This window comes from Dendronephthya gigantea, unplaced genomic scaffold (genome assembly GCF_004324835.1).
Source record: "Dendronephthya gigantea isolate DGI-Jeju-01 unplaced genomic scaffold, DenGig_1.0 000016F, whole genome shotgun sequence".
Classification (NCBI taxonomy): domain Eukaryota; kingdom Metazoa; phylum Cnidaria; class Anthozoa; order Malacalcyonacea; family Nephtheidae; genus Dendronephthya; species Dendronephthya gigantea.
The window spans coordinates 887,017-907,018 of NW_021163026.1; the positions used below are offsets into that span (position 1 = coordinate 887,017).

Consider the following 20,002-nt stretch of genomic DNA (forward strand, 5'->3'; position numbering starts at 1 on the left):
AGACCGAGGGACGTGGTTTCCGACCGAAGGCAAGAAGCTTTTGTATCTTGATATATCCGTCTCATGCAGTGGCGGATCTAGGGGGGTGCAGAATAAATTGCTACAACTTAAAATCGGAATCGCATTGGCAGATTTTAAAGTAAAAATATTCTTTTTAAATCTATAACCAATAGCGTTGTTATTAAGATGTTTTAAATTTAAAATTTAAAAGCTCTGTAATTTATTCAGCACGCCCCTAGATCCGCCTCTGGTCTCATGTGCGACTGATGTCTTTTGATGGCGATTCTTTTTACGCTTACCAATATTTGAGGCCAAATTGTCATTGGTGCTATCAAGAAAACAAAGAAAACAAAGAACTAGTGCGATGTTGTTCCCTCAAATTTGCATCTATCTTACAACCCTGATGCAAAAGAATTTCGTCGAATTGGCGAGAGTTGAAAAGATCAACTTTCAAATTTACGGCTTTTTCTTCGATATCTAAAATATGTTTTGTATTTGGCTTCGACCTTAATACTTTACTTTGCTTGAGGGCTGTAACTAGACCGCTCATTGAGACCGTTTAATTTTGTATTCATATGTTCATGTTTACATATACTGATATAGTCTAGAAACTGTAACAGTGCACCAGATGTGATTAGATATGACCGCTTTGACAGATGAGCACCACTGGTGAGCACATGTATATAGAAAGCACGGGTATGAAATAAAAACGCCATGTTGTAAAACGTGGACTGGACTATGGATTGGACTTGACTTGTAAAACATGGACTTGTAAAACATGGACTTGTAAAACATGGACTTGTAAAACATGGACTTGTAAATCATGGACTTGTAAAACATGGACTAAAATGGTTAAGTTTTATTGGCATCTGCATGCAAGCTGAATTGGTCTATTATTAGTTCCATTTCCAATCCTTGGTTGAACTATTTCAGAAAATAATGCTCTAGCATACAGCTGCACAACATATTTGTAATCATAATACGAATAGATAGATATACTGTCGTATACACGGTTTGGGTAACAATCAGTGGTAACACGAGATCGCTCACACACTTGACGTCTATAGAGCTGAACAGTGCAATCATTAGCCGCACTTTGAAGTTGATCTGAGTTCTTACCACTAATATATCACTTAGCCGAAATGGATTTGTTTACATGATCCGGTTTCGAACGATGCGTGAGATGATTTTGAGGGATTTTGAAGCAAAACAAGCACATGCTATTGTTAGAATGACTACATGACTGACAGGATCATGTTTTTCACTCATTTCAATACCTCAAAAGTTATCTGGCGCTTCTTTGAATCTCGGCCATGTAAACAGCCCCTGAGCACAGAATACCTAACAGAAGGACAACTCCGTTGTTTTTCGTGTAAGTAGATTCCTCACACAGGAAGTACCGTAAATGGAGGCAGTCACCCCCCTGCCAACAGCCCCATTTTCAATCACGGGCAGGGGGGTGATTGCTTCCATTTACGGTACTTGCTAAGTCACATATGCACAAACAATGGAGTTATCCTAAAAGGCGGATAAGTTCAAAATGGAAAACACAACTATCTCTTTATTGGACAAAAAAGCTGAAATATTTCGATGTAAATAGCTTAATTTTCAATGAAAGTACATATTAAATGCATAAGATACAGGTTCAGTCATTCACAAGATCTATAAGAGTATTTTTAAACTTTGGCTTATCCACCGTTTAAGCTAAACGCCTTTCGAACAATCGCCCCTGATAGGTAGCGTTACGCATGCGTCGGCAGCAAGATAGTCGCAATGAAAGATACAAATATTATTGCGACATTAAAAACTGTTCCATAAAAATACTTTTTGGCGAACCAGGTCTCAAAGATGAAGGGTCCTACAATTATCCCAATTCGGCCAATAGTTACACAAGTGCCAGTACCAATGCTACGATTCTCTGCCGGGTAAACCAGTGACATAAAAACTATCAAAAGTGTTATGTCTGATAAAAGAAGGCTTCGAGACATCATTGTGACGACGAGTAATGTAAGCCTCTGATTTACGACGAACAAGGCGATGATCTGCGACACGAGTGTCAAGAACATAGCCGCTAAAAGAACACTTTTAACTGTGAAAACGTAAGAAAACAAAGCAGTCACGACAATCAGAACGGCTTCTGGAAGGTTCATCCAGACCATGATAGAATACAGGTAACGACTTTCTTCGTTTTGCAAGCCAGTGGCTGTCGTGGATAAATAATTTTGACTGCCCGCCACGTCAGACGCAGTGTATATCAAATCATTATGCGAAATGTAGATGTTGAAAAACGCGATACAAGCGCAAATTGTTATTTTCCAATAACCTGATCGAAATAGCTGTGTGAAATCTGCCCTCTGTGTTTCGGGATTGTGTTTCCGAAGTACTGTGTCGCTGAAATCCATTTCAGGCGCCAAATCTTGTAGAATGTTCAAAGCTTTCTGCTCGTCCCCAGTTACAAGGTAAAAATATGGAGTGTCTGGGATGAAAAATATACTACAAAATAGGACAATTGCAGTCGGAAAACACACGGTAGCCAGAGCCCAATGATAACCGATCAACGAAAGCTCCATTGAAACAACAGCCGAAAGAAGAAAGCCTGCAGTCCAGAAGACCATAGTTAATACAGAAAACATAGATTGATATCTTTTCGGGAATAATTCCACTATCATAACATAACCTTGAATTGATATGGTCGCTCCAAAGCCGGCAAAGAAAAGGCTTATCCAAAGCCAGTAATAATTCGTTGCAAACGCGCTGGACAATGAAAAAACAAACATGAATGTCGTACTGCCAATGAATGAACGCTTTCTACCGATTTTGTCCGACACCCAACCCCAAAATGTTGCCCCCACGATCTTTCCGGTTGATGTTGACAGTGTCAATATCCCAGCCATAACTTCAGAGATATTCCAGTCTGGTTTCAAAGCCGGTAGTATAGCGGATAATATGCATGTTGCGAACGCAGATGTCATAACAAGGAGACAAAGAAATACGAACACTTTCCAATGAAGAAGCCTCAATCCTATATCATCCAGAATTTCATCGATTTGGCGAGATTTGAAAAGATCATCTTTTGAATTGACGCTCTTTTCATCGACATCTGCAATGTGCTGGTATTTGACTTCGATCTTTGTACTTTGCTTAGCTTTCAGCCCCTCAGAACGCTGACCGACCTTTATACATTGTTTAGGTTTCAACCCATCGGAATTTCTCGCTGTGGAAGGCGGCCTGGTTGGTTTTAATTTGCTTGATAGCCGTCCCATTTTCAATCGTTTCGTTGAGTTTAGTTCAAACTATATGGGAAAGTAATGTTCCTGTATAGTGTATACAGCTGTACAACACATTTGTGGTCATGCCTCATGGGCGTGAGCGACGGAGTTGAAAATTCGCCTCGGTTTTGTTTTGTTTTTGTTTTTGTTTTTTTCAATTATTTATTTTTTATTTTTTTCGTCGTCGCAAGTGTGTTTTGGCGTGGAACATACTGGTATTTAAATAGTGTATGTGACCGTATTTATCTACATCACAGCTTTGTCTCCCAAGAGTTGTGGTGCACAGCTCGAAATCTCGACACATTTTCCGATGCGCGATTCGATTTCGCTCGCATGCATGATACGGCAATTCCTCCAAGAGGAACAAATAAACCGTTCTTTTGATGCTGTTCGATTAGGTTTAGATTTAATTGGGGTAAGAATATATTTAATACATGTACTGTAGATTCTGTCTGATCCTATTTTAATAATATCGCTGCTATTTCGCCGTTTAAAAAGATGTGGTCGTTGACACGTCGCCGTAGTTTGCACAGGATTGAAGATTTAATATATCAAAGTGTCAGACAAAGTGAACGTATCATGCGGTTTATTTACATTTTTAAACGATTGAACTATACTTTTTAGGCTTTTTAAAGTACGATGTGCTCCTGAATGTCGCGTTCGTACAACATTTAGGTTCGTAAGGAAGCTAAATGAGTATATATAAACTGTATTGTTTATGTTCCGGCACGCCGGAGTTAACACCAGAACAGACGTCTTGTTATGTACAGTCCACGCTTGACCATATATAACTGTATTGTTTATGTTCCGGCACGCCGGAGTTAACACCAGAACAGACGTCTTGTTATGTACAGTAGTCCACGCTTGACCATATATAAACTGTATTGTTTATGTTCCGGCACGCCGGAGTTAACACCAGAACAGACGTCTTGTTATGTACAGTAGTCCACGCTGGACCATATATAAACTGTATTGTTTATGTTCCGGCACGCCGGAGTTAACACCAGAACAGACGTCTTGTTATGTACAGTCCACGCTTGACCATATATAAACTGTATTGTTTATGTTCCGGCACGCCGGAGTTAACACCAGAACAGACGTCTTGTTATGTACAGTCCACGCTTGACCAGTGATGGAGTACCGACATACTGTTCATTTGTAAACTTGGGCGAGGTGAAAAGCGCATCACATCAAAGGTTTCACCTGATTAGTCTTTCATTATATGCAGTTTTCACCTCGCCTAGCCGGGATAACTCGCTCCATGTAAACACGCCCTAAATGGGCAACAGTCAGCAGGACTCGAGTATAAATGTAATATAAATGTATACAGCAATTACTTATAAGTTCATAGCATGAGTAGATATCTGTAGCTCCATCTTCGCTCTGGAAGCAATATCGCAATGCAACCTCGCAAGCCAGGCTCTTTTACCTACGCTCCACGGCCCACGCTGCGGCAAAGACCCTGGTCAAGGCTGGTCATGTGACCTCCCAAAATATGGGAGGTTTTTAATTAGCGCTTAGTTCATATCCATGGGAGGAGTGGCAAAGTCGATATACCATTTCTGCTATTTTTAGCACTTGTCACAATCCAGATGACTTTGTACTAAGGGAGCGGTCATAAAGTAACTGCTAGGGTGGGCCGGAGGAAATAAAGATGGGCCATGAAATTATTTTCATTAGTTTGGGTGGGCCATCAATTACTTTTTGTGAAAATGGATGGGCCATGAAACAAAATACAGCCTGTTTGCACTCAATACATACTATAAGCGACGCTGCATGGTTGGTTTGATCAAAGTGATAGACACGCTGTACATTAACATATATAGCAGGATGGGTCATGAAACTTTTCCAATGACTTATGATGGGCTTTTAGATCTTTTCTAGATTTTCAGGATGGGCCACCGAATTTTTTTAGGAAAACAGATTTTTCCCTCCGGCCCACCCTAGCAGTTACTTTATGACCGCTCCCTTAAACGCAACTAAAAATAGCGGTTCACGCAATAAACTAAATAAATACAGCTAGTGTGCCGCAGCAAAAAACTAAAAAGAGCAATAAACCGAATTTAGATTCAAGTGCTATGTGTAGACTGTATCATCGTCGATAGAATCGGTTTTAGTATCGTCACAAGTTCATCGTTGGAATCGTTGGAATCTCAGTAACCCTGCTTGAGCCGGTTTTATAAAAACGTAGTTAACTTTTAACGATAGTTAGTGACAGAATTGACCAATCAGAGTAATATATTTCTGAGTTAACTACGAATTAACTACGCAAAATATAGTTAAGAGTTTAATGCAACCGGCCCCTGATATTTACTAACATTGGATAGTTAAATATTAGTTATCTCTGAAATGCACGACTTTGCTTGGTTAATGCTGCCCTTTACTACAGTTAAAAGTTAAACAGCAGCGCTCCAGCGTGTGCTGCGCCCCAACCTACCCCATTCCATGCACAATGCCACACGCAGCCGCATTTGGCAATTGTTGCCTTATGCGTGTATTATTATATAGGTTGATTATAATAAACATGTGAGAAAACCTGCATTAAAGTTTAGACAATCGTTCACCAAGATTATAAGACAACCTTATATGAAAGCATGTTTGACCCCCCCCCCCCCCCCCCCTTACAAAGCAATGCTGTTTATAGTGAGGTGCAAATTTGTTGTACATGAGCGTGTCTTCTTGCTAACAACATTGCGAAATTGCTTCCAGAGCGGAGATGCAGCTACAGATATCTAGTCATGCTATGAACTTATAATTAATTGCTGTATACATTTATATTACATTTATACTCGAATCCCGCTGACTGTTGCCCATTTAGGGTCTGTTTACATGGAGCGAGTTATCCCGGCTAAGCGAGGTGAAAACTGCATATAATGAAACCACAGATGAAACACTAAAGTTTGTGATGCGCTTTTCACCTCAAGTTTGCAAATGAACAGTATGTCAGTACCCCATCACTAGTCAAGCGTGTACTGTACATAACAAGCATACCTCATATCTGGCGCTTGTGTATATAATAAACTCATTTAGCTGCCTTGCGAACCTAAATGTTGTTCGAACGCGACATTCAGAAGCACATCGTACTTTAAAAAGCCTAAAAAGTATAGTTCAATCGTTTAAGAATGTAAATAAACCGCATGATACGTTCACTTTGTCTGACACTTTATTATATTAAATCTTCAATCCTGTGCAAATTAACTGCGACGTGTCAACGCGCCCGTACACGACCACATCTTGTTAAACGGCGATATTATTAAAATAGGACATCCAATGGTTAAACAATCATTGAATAACAGAGAAAAGGATGTGTACTTACCACTAAGTTACTAACAATACTCTACAATGTCACTCGAAATTGCACTCGATCAGTGCGTCTTGTCTACTCGTCACGGCATCACGCCTGATCGACTACCCTTCGCGTAAACACTGCACGCAAAGTGTTTGATCCACGTTTAATTCGCGCGGTAGACAGGACAAAAAAGACAGGATTCGCGAACACTTTCTAGGGCTTGGTAACTAACGGTTATCGTTATCAGCCGGCTAATGGTGATAACCACTGGTGATAACGGACAAACGACATCGGATATATACCCTTGTTTATATATGACCGTGAACGTTCGTAATTAACTCGTGTTTGGTCGGATAATCGTTCGATAAAAATTTTTGAACAAAATGGCGGTCTTTCAAGAACGTCTTGTAGAACATTACTCTAGGACCTGCAGAGAAATTTGCACAAAACATTGATGGGGACAACTGACGAAAATGAGATCGATAGTTTTGTGTTTAAAGTAAATTCTCTACGGTATCTTTTATTACGATGCGAAGGCCTGACGACTGTACCAAACGAAGTACACAATACGGTCCTACTAAAAACCGACAACAACTGTCAACAACTGACAAGGCGACAACAACCGACAACAAGCTGATAATTACTGAGAAAAAGCTTATAATTATTAACAAAGATGTAATAGACGCTAATATTGCGTTTCTTTGACTTTATTTTTACAATAACAATAAAAATATTACGAATTTCGCCTATTTCGGGCCTGTATGTTGCTTTTTTACGCTTCCACGTACAATCCACATGCCAATTCCAAAAACCAATGCTTCCACATTCAAAATTTAGATTTCTTTGATTTTTGCGAAGAATTTACATTCGTATACAAGAGTGGCGTGTTCGTGAGTTGACCCTGAAAGAGTTCTTTTAAGGACACTAGAAATTCAAACAACACAAAGAAGGGGATACATGCAATGTTTATTCTCCAAGAGCTTTATATCATATGGATGGAAACCATAAATTATTGCCAAATTCCATAAACAATTGCCAAATACGGCTGCGCGTGGCATTGTGCATCAGAATGGGGTAGGTTGGGGCGCAGCACACGCTAGAGCGCTGGGGCCGGTTGTTCAAAAGCCGGTTAGCTTAAACCCGGGTTAAAGCAAATCTTTACATCAATATTTTTAATCGCTTGTTTAAAAAGGTGAATATCATTTTCTATAAATATTTTCTGGACGGACAAAATCCATCTTTTGTAAAGGTTTTAAACGAACAGCGCTGTTCAGAAGCACTTAAACCAAAACAGTGGATTAAAATTTAACCCAGGTTTAGCGCTAATCCAGCTTTGAACAACTTGCCCCTGGTATTGATTGAAATAATTACTAATACAGTCTTGCAAATCAAAGTCGCGCATTTCAGAGTTAACTAGTATTTAACTATTCAAATACTAGTAAATATCAGGGGCCGGTTGTATAAAACTCTTAACTACATTTTGCGTAGTTAAATCATAGTTAACTTAGAAATATATGACTCTGATTGGTCAATTCTGTCACTAATTAAAGTTAAAAGTTAACTACTTTTTTTTACAACCGGCCCATGCAGGGTTACTGAGATTCAACGAAGCGTGAGATGATTTGGAGGTATTGAATAACATGATAGGGTCAGTGATACCGATACAGCCCTCAAATGAGTCAAATCTGCTTATTTGTAATTCCAATGGCTAATCAATCATTGAATAACAGAGAAAAGGATCTGTACTTACCACTAAGTTACTAACAATACTCTACAATGTCACTAGAAAGTCGGTGTTGAGAATTATAAGAATAGAAACTACGCGCAGATGTAAATTCACAGATAACATGCACGCCAGTCTACTATTGCAACATGATCCGGGTCATATGGTCAGCGATTTATATAATAAAATCGAATAGTCCACTCTGATTGGCTAACATTTGCGTTTGTAGACACATTTTCGTTAACGCCACAACAAAAGTGCACTTTCCGGTCGGCTAATCCGACCATGAACTATCGCTGGTCACAGGTCAATCTGCGTACTATTGATGTTATGATTACGGTCTTCCGATAAAGTTTTCACTAACCAAATGATTGAAAATGGATGGCCTATGGAACAATTTAAAACATCGCTTCTCACAAACTTTGTCGCCTCCTGAGGGGCTGAAAGCTAAGCAAAGTACAAAGATCGAAGTCAAATACCAGCACATTCCAGATGTCGAAGAAAGGAGCGACAATTCAAAAGACGATCTTTTCAAATCTCGCTTAATCGACGAAGTTCTGGATGATATAGGACTGAGGCTTCTTCATTGGAAAGTGTTTGCATTTATTTGCATTCTTGTTATGACGTCCGCGCTGGGAACAGCCATATTATCCGCTATACTTCCGAGTTTGAAACCAGACTGGAATATCTCTGCAATTATGGCTGGCGTATTGACACTCTCCGCATCAACCGGAAAGATCACGGGGACAATATTTTGGGGTTGGGTGTCGGACAAATACGGTAGAAAGCGTACATTCATTGGCGGTTTAACGATCGTACTTGTATCCGCGTTTGTGAGCGCATTTTCAACGAATTACTACTGGCTGTGGATAAGCCTTTTCTTTGTCGGATTCGGAGCGACTATTACGTTTCAAATTTATGTTATCATCGTGGAATTATTCCCTACAAGATACCGTTCTATGTTTTCTGTATTAACTACAATCTTCTGGACTTTAGGATTTCTACTTTCGGCTGTTATTTCAATGGAGCTTTCGGTGATTGGTTATCATTGGGCTCTGGCTACCGTGTGCTTTCCGGCTGCAATTTTGCTTATTAGTATCGTATTTCTTCCAGAATCACCACATTTTTACCTTGCAGCCGGGGACGAGCAGAAAGCTTTGGACATCCTACAAGATTTAGCACCTGAAATGGATTTCAGCGACACAAGACTTCGTAAACACGGTCCTGAGACACAGAGGGCAGATTTCACACAACTATTTCGATCAGGTTATTGGAAGATCACAATATGCGCCTTTATCATGTTTTTTATCACCTACCTTTCTCATTATGATTTGATATACACGACCTCTGACGTGGCGGGCAGTCAAAATTATACACCTTTGACAACTGGCTTGCGAAACAAGAAAATGGCAAGTCGTTATATGTATTCTATCATGGCCTGGATGAATTTGCCTGAATTTGTGATTATTTTCACCGCTGGTTTAGTTTGTTATCTTTTTACCGTGAAAAGAATACTCTTAACTGTTATGTTGTTGACACTCGTTTCACAGGCCATCGCTTTGTTCCTCGTAAACCAGCGAATTCCATTACTCATGGTCACAATGATATCTCGAAGCCTTCTTGCAACAGACACAACTCTCTTGTTACTCTTTGTATCGCTGGTTTACCCGCCAGAGATTCGTAGCATTGGAGCAGGAACTTGTGCTTCTGCTGGTCGTATCGGAATAATTTTAGGACCGTTCATCTTTGAGACATGGTTTGCCAAAGAGTATTTTTATGGAATTGTATTTAACGTTGTGATATTATCAGTAGCATTGATAGCGACTGTCTTGCTGCCGTTGCATAGCGGGAAGAACTAGCTGCCTACTATATATGGTTTATTCCGGTTTCAAATTTATTCTGTAGTTCTTATAACTAAACATAATCAGAAAATTTCCACTATATAGTTTCATAAAGAATAACAAAAAATATAGTCGATTAAATACAGCAGGATCGTTTCTTTCCGCAAACTTTCTGAGCGCTGATTGGCTACAATATGAGCACGTGATCACCTGGAGTCGGTTGTCTGAAAAGCTGGGTAGCGCTGTACACTGGAAAGTGGGTTTTCCAGTCGCTTTTCAATTGGCCGTTGTTCGGTATAACCAACTCGGCAGAAATTGGGGTTTATGAAGTCTCAACTCGAAAATCTAATTTCATATCGCATTTCTCTATCGCAATTGAAAGAGAAAACTTCTGAATACGCATTCTGCAATCTTTTGACAGCTCATCATACAAATCTGACAGCTGTGAAATGGCCATTTTGAGGCTTAAAGTATACAATGGTTACTAATTCAGACGTATTCGCTTTTTACCGTGTGCAAGGTTCGAAGTCTTCCGTGCAAGTCAGATTTTGTTGACCATTCAGAAATCTTTTTGCTTACCAAATTTAAAGTCGTATTAAGAATTGCAGCTAAGGGCTATTTTCTACTTGGCAAGATTTTGCGTGCCGAGTGGAACTTCTTTATTGCCTGTGCGCTTTTTTGCAGAACTATAAGCCCAAACAGACAGGACGCGAATTTTAATTTTTCAAAATCAAATAAATTTTAGAGTATCATAATATTCTTGTAGATTACTTAACGATAATAGATTTTGACTGCTCTGGCGTCCATAGATTCCAAATTTTGTTTCTAGAAATTAATTTATATGCTTCTGAAAACTGAAAATTCGCGTCGCGTTGCCGCATCGCGTCCGGTCTGTGTCGACCTTGATGTGAAAAAAAACAAATTAAAACTCCGCTTCGCGTGCAAAATTCCCCCTAGTGGAAAGCAGGCTTAAGTATATACCAAATTCCGCAGCTTCATAACCTGGGTTAAATCTTAGTGTTCTTAAATTGGAGATTCTGTGTAATAATTGTTCATCTCAGATCTTTAGTTTTGCCTTGTAGGCATCCATCTATCCAGCTTTCGTAAAATCAGCTCTTGCCTCTCGGATCAGTAGCCGTCGTATTGGCGTACTCAGCCGTCGACAGATATGCTGTCATAGCGACAGTTCATAGCCTCCTCCGCAGGCATCTCTTATGCATTTATATATTAGGCATTTATATTTCGCTTGGGTCCCACTTTTTTCCTCGCCTTCCCCGACACAGCTAACCCAAGCCAAATTAAATGCCTAATATAAATACAAAAGAGATGCCTGGGAGGAGGCTAGACAGTTCATTATGTGTAAATTGATACAGAACTAACACAAGCCCCAAGGCAGTCGCATGAAGTTGAGAGACACGTTTTAGAGCAGTTGAAAAAACCTTTGAAGAAACTGGTTTCAGCAATAAGTATACCAAATCGATGAAGATAATCAGTGGCGTAGCCAGCCTGACGATTTACTCATGCTATGCAAACTTTATGTTATTATCATTATTCATTTATTTACAAATTTATTGTTTTCACAGTCAATGAACACCAAAATATTAGCATAGCATGACTAAATTGTCGGGCTGGCTACGCCACTGAAGATAATTAAGCATTTGCTGCTAACCATTGCCATTTAAACGCAAAAGAAGAGATCGTGACAAGCGAAAGCGGTATAGTGTAAACGTCTTTACGCCTTGGCCTAGATGTGAACGTTGTTTATCCGGCTTAAACTCGGCCCAGAGGACCAGGCCTGGATCTGGTCTAGGCCACAAAAGCCGCAGAAGGTGGCCTGGACCTGACCTTGGGCACGATTTTGGTAATGTGAACAGGCTTTACCTAGTCCTGACAAGTTTTGAACTTAATAGTACGTATGATTTGTATAGTCACAGTTAAGAATTAAGAATTAAGATACATAAGTTTTAGATCCCACTAATTTACTATCTATAATCTTTGTAAATTTGTGATCGTTTAGAACAAAATCTCCTTGTGTATCGCGGTTAGATTTCCTGGCTTTTGTCTTTTTCAAACTTTAGCGCGTTTACTTTATGCAAATCTAGTTTGCATGACCATGGACCGTGTGTCGGATTTGATCCGCAAAATAACTGAAAAAATTCTTTGTTGCTAATCATCCTTGCGTGGTCGAACAATATAGGTTTTATTAAAACGTCGCGAAAGCTAGTTGGAATCGAGCCCAATCAAATCATTGAAAATGGAAGGCCTGTGCGTCCTATGGAACAAATTGAAACAACTGTTTTCGCAAAATGGGCCACTTTATAAATCGAATAGTTCTGTGGAGCCGAAAGCTGAGCAAAGCGTAAAGGTCGAAGTGAAGTACCAACGAGTTTCAGATGACGAGAACGAAGTGAAATATTTGAACGCTGATTTTTTGCAATCGCGCTCGATAGACGAGATTCTGGACGATATAGGATTGAGACCTCTTCATTGGAAAGTGTTCGTATTTAGCTGTCTACTGGTAATGACATCCGCGCTTGCAACAGCCATATTATCCGCCATACTTCCAAGTTTAAAATCTGACTGGAATGTCTCAGCTACGATGGCCGGAGTACTGACACTCTCTACGTCAACCGGAAAGATGATTGGAACAACGTTTTGGGGTTGGGTGTCGGACAAATACGGTAGAAAGTGTTCGATTATCGGTTGTGCAGCGTTCATGCTTGTGGCCGCATTTGGGAGCGCGTTTTCAACGAACTATTACTGGCTGTGGATAAGCCTTTTCTTCGTTGGCATCGGAGCGACCATTTCAGCTCAAAGTTATGTTATGATAGTGGAATTATTCCCTACAAGATACCGATCTATGTTTTCTGTATTAACTACCATCTTCTGGACTTTAGGATTTCTACTTTCGGCTGTCGTCTCAATGGAGCTTCCAGTGATCGGTTATCATTGGGCCCTGGCTACCGTGTGTTTTCCGAGCGCAATTTTGCTTATTGGAATAGTATTTCTCCCAGACACTCCCTACTACTGCCTTGCAGCCGGCGACGAACAGAAAGCTTTGAATATTCTACAAGAAATTGCGCCTGAGATGGATTTCAGCGGCACAAGACTTCAGAAACACGGTCCCGAGGTGGAGAGAGCAAATTTAACACAGCTATTTCAATCAGGTTTTTGGAAAATCACAATATGCGCTTGTATCGCGTTTTTTAACAACTACCTATCGCAGTATGACTTGATATACACCTCGTCTGACGTCGCGGGCAGTCAAAATTATTCATCTACGACAGCGGAGAATGCAATCCGTCATATGTAGCCTATGCCATTATGGCCTGGATGAACTTGCCAGAAATTGTGATCATTATGGCAGCTGGTTTAAGTTGTTATGTTTTTAAAGTAAAACGAGTACTTCTAACAGTTTTGTTGCTGACAATCGTTTCACAGGTCATTTCACTGCTCTTCGTAAACCAACGGGTTCCATTACTCATGGTCACAATGATATCTCGAAGCCTTCTTGCAGCAAACTCAACTCTCTTGTTACTGTTTGTGTCGGTTGCTTACCCAACAGAAATTCGTAGCATTGGAACGGGCACTTGCGTCTCCGTCGGTCGTCTCGGAATAATCCTAGGACCGTTCATCTTCGAGACATGGCTTGCTAAAGAGTATTTTTATGGATTTATATTTAATATTGTGGTAATATCGGGGACATTTTTAGGAACTGTCTTGCTGCCGTCTGCAAACCACGACAAAGCTTAACTTGCATTTTAATTTTTAAGGAAACCCAAAAGGTTTTCGGCAGTTTAAGTTCACATTTCATTCTTCAATTTCTGACTTGCAGAGTCCGTCGGGGATTTTGGTGGTCATAATATAAAATTGTCCGCCAGGGGAAAGAATTACCTCGTTGAGCACCGACAAAGACAGCCTTGCAAAGCATTTCCGACCGGCTGTCCGCAGGTGATCAAAAACTTTCGCGCCCGTAACAATACACTATACCGGATTGCTTCCAGAGTGGGTCAAATTTTGTAGCTATTAAGGGGCTGATTACAAGGGGTTTTGTTAGCCCGGGCTGAAATTCTTGTCATGTAATCGCGTGCGCGATTTTGTTAGGAATTTAGAAGCAATTCAGCTCGGGCTGAAAGCACTCCATGTAATCAGCCCCTAAAAGGCAGTGAAAAATTTACTTTCAGAGTTCGATATTAATTTACTAATTCGATCAAAATGATACGCATTTGCTACTAACCATTGCCATTTAAAGGTAAACGGAGAGATCGTGACAAGCGAAACCGGTATAGTGAAAATGTCTTTGACGCTTCGCTCCGGATTCAATTGTCACGATATCAAATACTTGGATAGATTTGGTATATTTACAGTGGCGTAGCCATGCAGCCTAAAGGCAGTGTTTCACTATGCAACTTTCCTTGCAACTTGCAATGCAATTCTACTCCTGAGGCATCTAAAGTTGCCAAATACGAACATTTCTCACGATCTGTTAACGTTTTCTTTGCATTTCGAACACTCTTTACTAATTAACATCCCTCGAAATTATAATTGCATTGCAAGTTGCAAGGAAAATTGCATAGTGTAACACCGCCTTAACGATTTAGTCATGCTATATGCAAATTTTATGTTATCATTATTCATTTCTTTAGAAATTTATTGTTTTCACAATCAATGAACACCAAAATATTAGCATACCATGACTAAATTGTCGGGCTGGCTACGCCACTGAGGCACTGTATATTTAACTCGATCTCTTACAATAATTTTTTTTCTGCCTTCATAACAGCTACAAAATTTGGCCAAACGAAATTTTTCGCTCGATTTTCTTTTCAATCGTGACCGGTGAAGGGAATCCGCTACGGTTGAATACTCACAATAGACCTTTTCAGCTTGTATGCAAATTAAAATGGTTGAAATCGTTCAAGTCACATGGTCTGAAATGGTTAAGTTGTATTGGCTATTCCATGGTCACAACATCTGAGCGTTAATTTGCATGCAAGCTGAAAAGGTCTATTGTGAGAATTAAACCGTAGCGGATTCTCTTCACCGGTCACGATTGAAAAGAAAATCGAGCGAAAAATTTCGTTCGATCGAAAAATTTAGTGGAAAACCGGCTTTAGGGAACTAAAATTTCTCAGCGACAATTATGGTGTCCCTCGTAATCCGCCACCCCCCCCCCCCAACCAATATCTGCTCAACATCTTTGTACGTCCCTGTTGGTTTCCTTAAGATGCGCTATCCAGTCACTGTCTATATATCAGTGGCCTGATTCGGTCACAGACTCTAAGGCTAAAGACACTCGATCACTCCGCTCTGGACCAGAAGATGCGGATTAGACAAGCGTTATTAAAATCCGCATCTAAGTTGCTATATATACTCAACTCATTTCTAAGAAATATTTTATATTTTTCTCAGGTTCCAGGAGACATGCTGACTAAAAAAGTAACTAAAAGCTAGCAATTGTTTAGACTTTTGAAAGCTGGCAATTAGACTGGTTCAATGGATGCTTTCTTTTGTACCGTAAAAATCAGACTGGTCCTTTTGTATTTAGTACAAACAGATTACTGGTATTTTTAAAGTGTTTAGCACGGAAATGCATTTTCACCCCCTATATTCTTAACGAAATACCAGTTGCAATTGCAACCTCGTTTCCAGGGTTTTAAACCTTGGGTGTGATGCGAGGTTGTTGCAAACTTGCAATTAAGCGGCCAAAATGGTGAGACCAGTCGTATTTTGAACTGAACTGAACTGAACCGAACTGAACTGAACTGAACTGAACTGAACTGAACTGAACTGAACTGAACTGAACTGATCATGAACTGAACTGAAGTAGAATATTTCGTTAAAAATATAGCGGTGAAACTGCATTTCCCGTGCTAGGCAGATGTAAATAACGATAAAAGTGAATGTAGATTTGTTAAAACACTCTAAAATACCAGTAACCTGTCCAGACTGTCTGTATTGAAATACAACAGGACTGGTCTGGTTTTTACTGCATAAAAGAAAGCGCCCCAGTTTGACCATTTTGGCCACTTAAAACTATTGAATATTTTTGTTATTGTTTATTCTTGACTAAAGTTAACTATTTACACAATCAAAAATTTAAATATCTATTTTTATTAAAAATTATAAAATATCTTATTATAGACATGATTATAGTATAGACCTTTTCTGCTTGTGTGTAAATTAAATGGTTCAAGTCACATAGTCTGAAATGGTTAAGTTTTATTCGTTATTCCATGGTCGCAGCATCTGCAATGCCAATGGTTAATTTGCATGCAAGCTGAAATGGTCTATTTGCGAGACTAGAGCTTGGATTTTGGGGGGAATATACAGACTTCGACCTTGCTTCGGCGAATAAATTATCGCGCAATTTTGTTCGTTTATGCTAATTTGCTTCGGCAAATATGCTAATTGAGGTATCGTCTTGCTTTGGCGAAATATGCTAATTCACGTCTAATTCACGTATCGTCAGTTACTCCATGGGCGGCCAATTCAGCCAGGACATTATCTAAGTAACTTGGATCAGGGTATCCATAGCCAGAACCGTTTCCATAACCTTCGGTTTTGTGGTGAATGTCATTCCATACAATGCTGTTGTCCTGCCCAGTTGTCACCGATCTACCCACCGTGAAAACAAGTTGTCTGTCGAACGCCACCTTCAATAGCCTCAAGACCTACAGCACAAGAGACATGATGTCTGTTAATAATGCTTAGTTTGAGAGATAAGCCAAAGTAAACTAACTTTAATTATACATGCAGGATAGCTCTATCAGTTCTTCTCTTCCTAGTCCTAGAGGTCCAGTAAAGATAATCTCTTATTGATCCAGTGTTAATACAGGAGGAAACCTAAACTAAACTAACTTTATTTACACTAGATAGCTCTATCAGTCCTTAACTGTTCTTCCTAGAGGTCTAGTAAGGATCATCTCTTATTGATCCAGTGTTACTACAGGAGGAAACCTAAACTAAACTAACTTTATTTATACTAGATAGCTCTATCAGTTCTAAACTGTTGTTCCTAAAGGTCCAGTAAGGATCATCTCTTATTGATCCAGTGTTACTACAGGAAGAAACCTAAACTAAACTAACTTTATTGATAGAGGACGGCTCAATTGTGCAGTTCTAAACTGTTTTCCTTGAGGTCCAGTGTAAGGATATCGATCGTTGACTAACCAACTCTTGCTAGAGTTCCACTACGAATATGATTTCTTTTTGGCCTAGTGTTAAGCTGTACACAAGACTAAGTTAAACTAGGCTCGCTAAATTTATCGGTATTAGACAGTTCCACACATCGCTCGATCCTAAACACAGGTTTTTACACATGCCTTTTGACCTTTAGGACTATTTGGCAGATAACACGTGCGAGGGAAGGCGTGCGCGGTGTAACGCTGTCCAGGATTAGGGTGATTCGGTCCCTGTTGGTTGGCAAAAGAGAAAGAAAAAATGTGAATAGATTAATAGTATTCTGTACTTTATTTGACAGCAATAAAGACATGTGCAAATGTGACCAGTGATGATCAGTTATCGAGTTAAAATTTCCTGAAACCGAATTTCAGAGGTGTCTTATACACCGCGTACCTGAACGCCGGAGTTGAAACTGTACACGATAACGATTGATCCGTGACCAGGATAACCAGGGATATCAGTGATGTTGGTTGAGACCCTCATGGTACCACCGTCAGGTTGGTTCCCCTTCATAACACCATGAATCGTTTTGCATGTCGGGCAACGCAAACAGCCATTCTGGTAAAGTAGTTAACAAAGGCAAATTACAATCGAAAGTTTACTCTACGGAGGAAGCCTTGGTGGCTTTGATGACGGATATATTCGTGCAGGAAGGGTCGTGGAATGAGGGGGGCACTGGGCCCAACCCTCACCCCCCACCCTCTCTCCAGCTTCCCGAAAAGGCCAAGATATGCCTCTTTTTCAGCAAAGATGGCCTTCTCTGAGTGGATATGTCAGGTGGAGTTGCTACCACTTTTTGAAATTATAAGAAAATTTCTGGAGATGGAAATTAGTATATGGCAACAGTATAGATATACAATTATACTAATTTTAATCTCCGGAAATTTTCTTACAATTTTAAAAAGTCGTAGCAACTCCAGCTTAGAATAACCCCTGGGATAAATGTGCCCTTCTTAAAGTAATTAATTGTGCCTTAATTATTATACACCAAAACGTGCCCCCTTTGTTAGTTTCATCCCCACCCCCTCACCTACTTTCTAAATGGTTCCGCGGTTTCTAAACGACTCACCACTGTTGTGTCACTCTCGTAAAGCCGTTGTAGACAAATTCTGTGAAACATGTGCTTGCACAGAAGCAGTTGGAGAATATCAGCGCTTGTACACTGAACGTCTGCAGTGGGATCAATATCGTAATCTGAAGGTGTGCTCAGACTCTCCAAACATATGGCACATTCCTTGAAAATAACAATTTGTAACAAAAGAGATGCGTGTCTATGGTGCGATTCGACTCAGGGGGTTGCTAAAGTGTTGCGGATCAGGGGTCTATTGTACGATGTACAAAAGCTAGATTGTGATTTTTTTCCGATTGCGTTGAAACTCCCCGTTGTTCTGTATATTAACCTAGTTTAAACCTTAGATGCTTAACTAAATGAGTTCCAATATAACCAAGGAGCAGCGTGGCAGCGTCTTCAAACAACTTAGCATCAAATGTGGTATAACAACTGCCTAAAATAGACAAAACACTTCTCGACGTTTCGACCTGACGGCCTTTGTCAGGAGAGTTAGTAACTAACCAACTTCGTCAGGAGAGTTAGTAACTAACCAACTTCGTCAGAAGAGTTAGTAACCATACTAACTCTCCTGACAAGGCCCTCAGGTCGTAACGTCGAGAAGTGTTTTGTCTATTTAGGCAGTTGTTATACCACATTTGATGCTAAGTTGCTTAACTAAATGGATAAAACATTTGAAGAAATTAGGGATTCTCTTAATTAATCGTCAGCTTCAAATCGGCTGCTTTATACTGATTTTCAATCATTTTTACTACGGTTGAAAAAGGAATCACAATCAAGTGGCTAATTCTGCCGCTAACTATCGTTTAAAGGTTTAAGGTAGTAGGGTACAATACTCTCAACAAAAATCGTTGCTATTTTTTTTCAGTTTAGAAAGCGGCTGACAATCTGATTCTGGGTCACTTACGTCATCTGGCTGCATCCCATCATGCACACGCCGGGCGAACTTGCCAAGAGGACCGCTGACAACACCTAACAAAATTAAAAACATCATGCTGTAGTGGTAAAAGTGGTAAAGTGGGTCAATTCGAACGTGCTGTTATTCTTAGCAAATATTCTGCTGGAGAAAAAGGTAAGTGAAATTGTGGAAGTATATAGGCGAAAATTCACGTTAAAATGATGGCAAGATGATGCCTTTAAAATCACGCATAACCCAAACATTCTTCACAAAACGTGAGCGTTTGCCTACTGTCACCAAAAGGGTGTAGGTTCCAACGGTACCCGGTGGAAGACCAGAGAGCTAAATCTTACTAATTTCGGGGTGCTCTTTCCCAGGGCCGTCCACAGAAGGGGAGGGGGAGGCAACAGGGGCAGTTGCCCCGCTAGACAAAACTAATGTTGTGATCTTCAATTTACTATCGAACATTTTTTTATTTTCTTCTTAATTCTGTGGCCCCCTTTAACAGGCGCCCGGGGCAAATTGCTCCTTTTGCTCCCCCCCCCGCTCTGAGAGGCCCTGCCCCCTGGAAAAATCCCCACATACGGCCCTGCTCTTTCCAGCGGTCCCGAAGAATTTTCCTAGTTTTAAACTTAGTTTAGTAGGGTGTGGTCCGTTTGGTGTTTACTTGTAGGTTTTCTTGTGGTACTCGAGCCTTTTTCAGAACGGGCTATTTTCCTCCGATTACC

General features: G+C 40.1%; 4 protein-coding genes across 4 annotated transcripts in view; 2 read left to right on the forward strand and 2 right to left on the reverse strand.

The window, feature by feature from the left end:
* Positions 1–1,691: 1,691 nt before the first annotated feature.
* On the reverse strand, positions 1,692–8,317 carry LOC114520551 (synaptic vesicle 2-related protein-like). Its single transcript, XM_028540845.1, has 2 exons — positions 8,309–8,317; positions 1,692–3,293 (listed from the first exon to the last, which is right to left on the reverse strand). The coding sequence occupies exon 2, from the start codon at positions 3,261–3,263 to the stop codon at positions 1,743–1,745; it is 1,521 nt and encodes a 506-aa protein (XP_028396646.1). The 5' UTR covers positions 3,264–3,293; positions 8,309–8,317; the 3' UTR covers positions 1,692–1,742.
* Positions 8,314–10,498, forward strand: LOC114520554 (synaptic vesicle 2-related protein-like). Its single transcript, XM_028540847.1, has one exon. It carries the CDS (start codon positions 8,659–8,661, stop codon positions 10,138–10,140), a length of 1,482 nt encoding a protein of 493 aa, XP_028396648.1. The 5' UTR covers positions 8,314–8,658; the 3' UTR covers positions 10,141–10,498.
* A 5,770-nt stretch (positions 10,499–16,268) lies between these two features.
* On the reverse strand, positions 16,269–20,000 carry LOC114520650 (probable E3 ubiquitin-protein ligase DTX2). Its single transcript, XM_028540971.1, has 6 exons — positions 19,942–20,000; positions 19,284–19,348; positions 18,377–18,541; positions 17,701–17,865; positions 17,448–17,537; positions 16,269–16,796 (listed from the first exon to the last, which is right to left on the reverse strand). Exons 2-6 carry the CDS (start codon positions 19,296–19,298, stop codon positions 16,581–16,583), a joined length of 651 nt encoding a protein of 216 aa, XP_028396772.1. The 5' UTR covers positions 19,299–19,348; positions 19,942–20,000; the 3' UTR covers positions 16,269–16,580.
* LOC114520641 (dynein heavy chain 10, axonemal-like) overlaps positions 19,433–20,002 on the forward strand; it is a 50,714-nt gene continuing 50,144 nt past the window's right edge. Inside the window, exon 1 of the mRNA XM_028540957.1 lies at positions 19,433–19,448. The gene's annotated coding sequence lies outside the window, so the exon portion shown is untranslated. The remainder of the gene's footprint in view (positions 19,449–20,002) is intronic.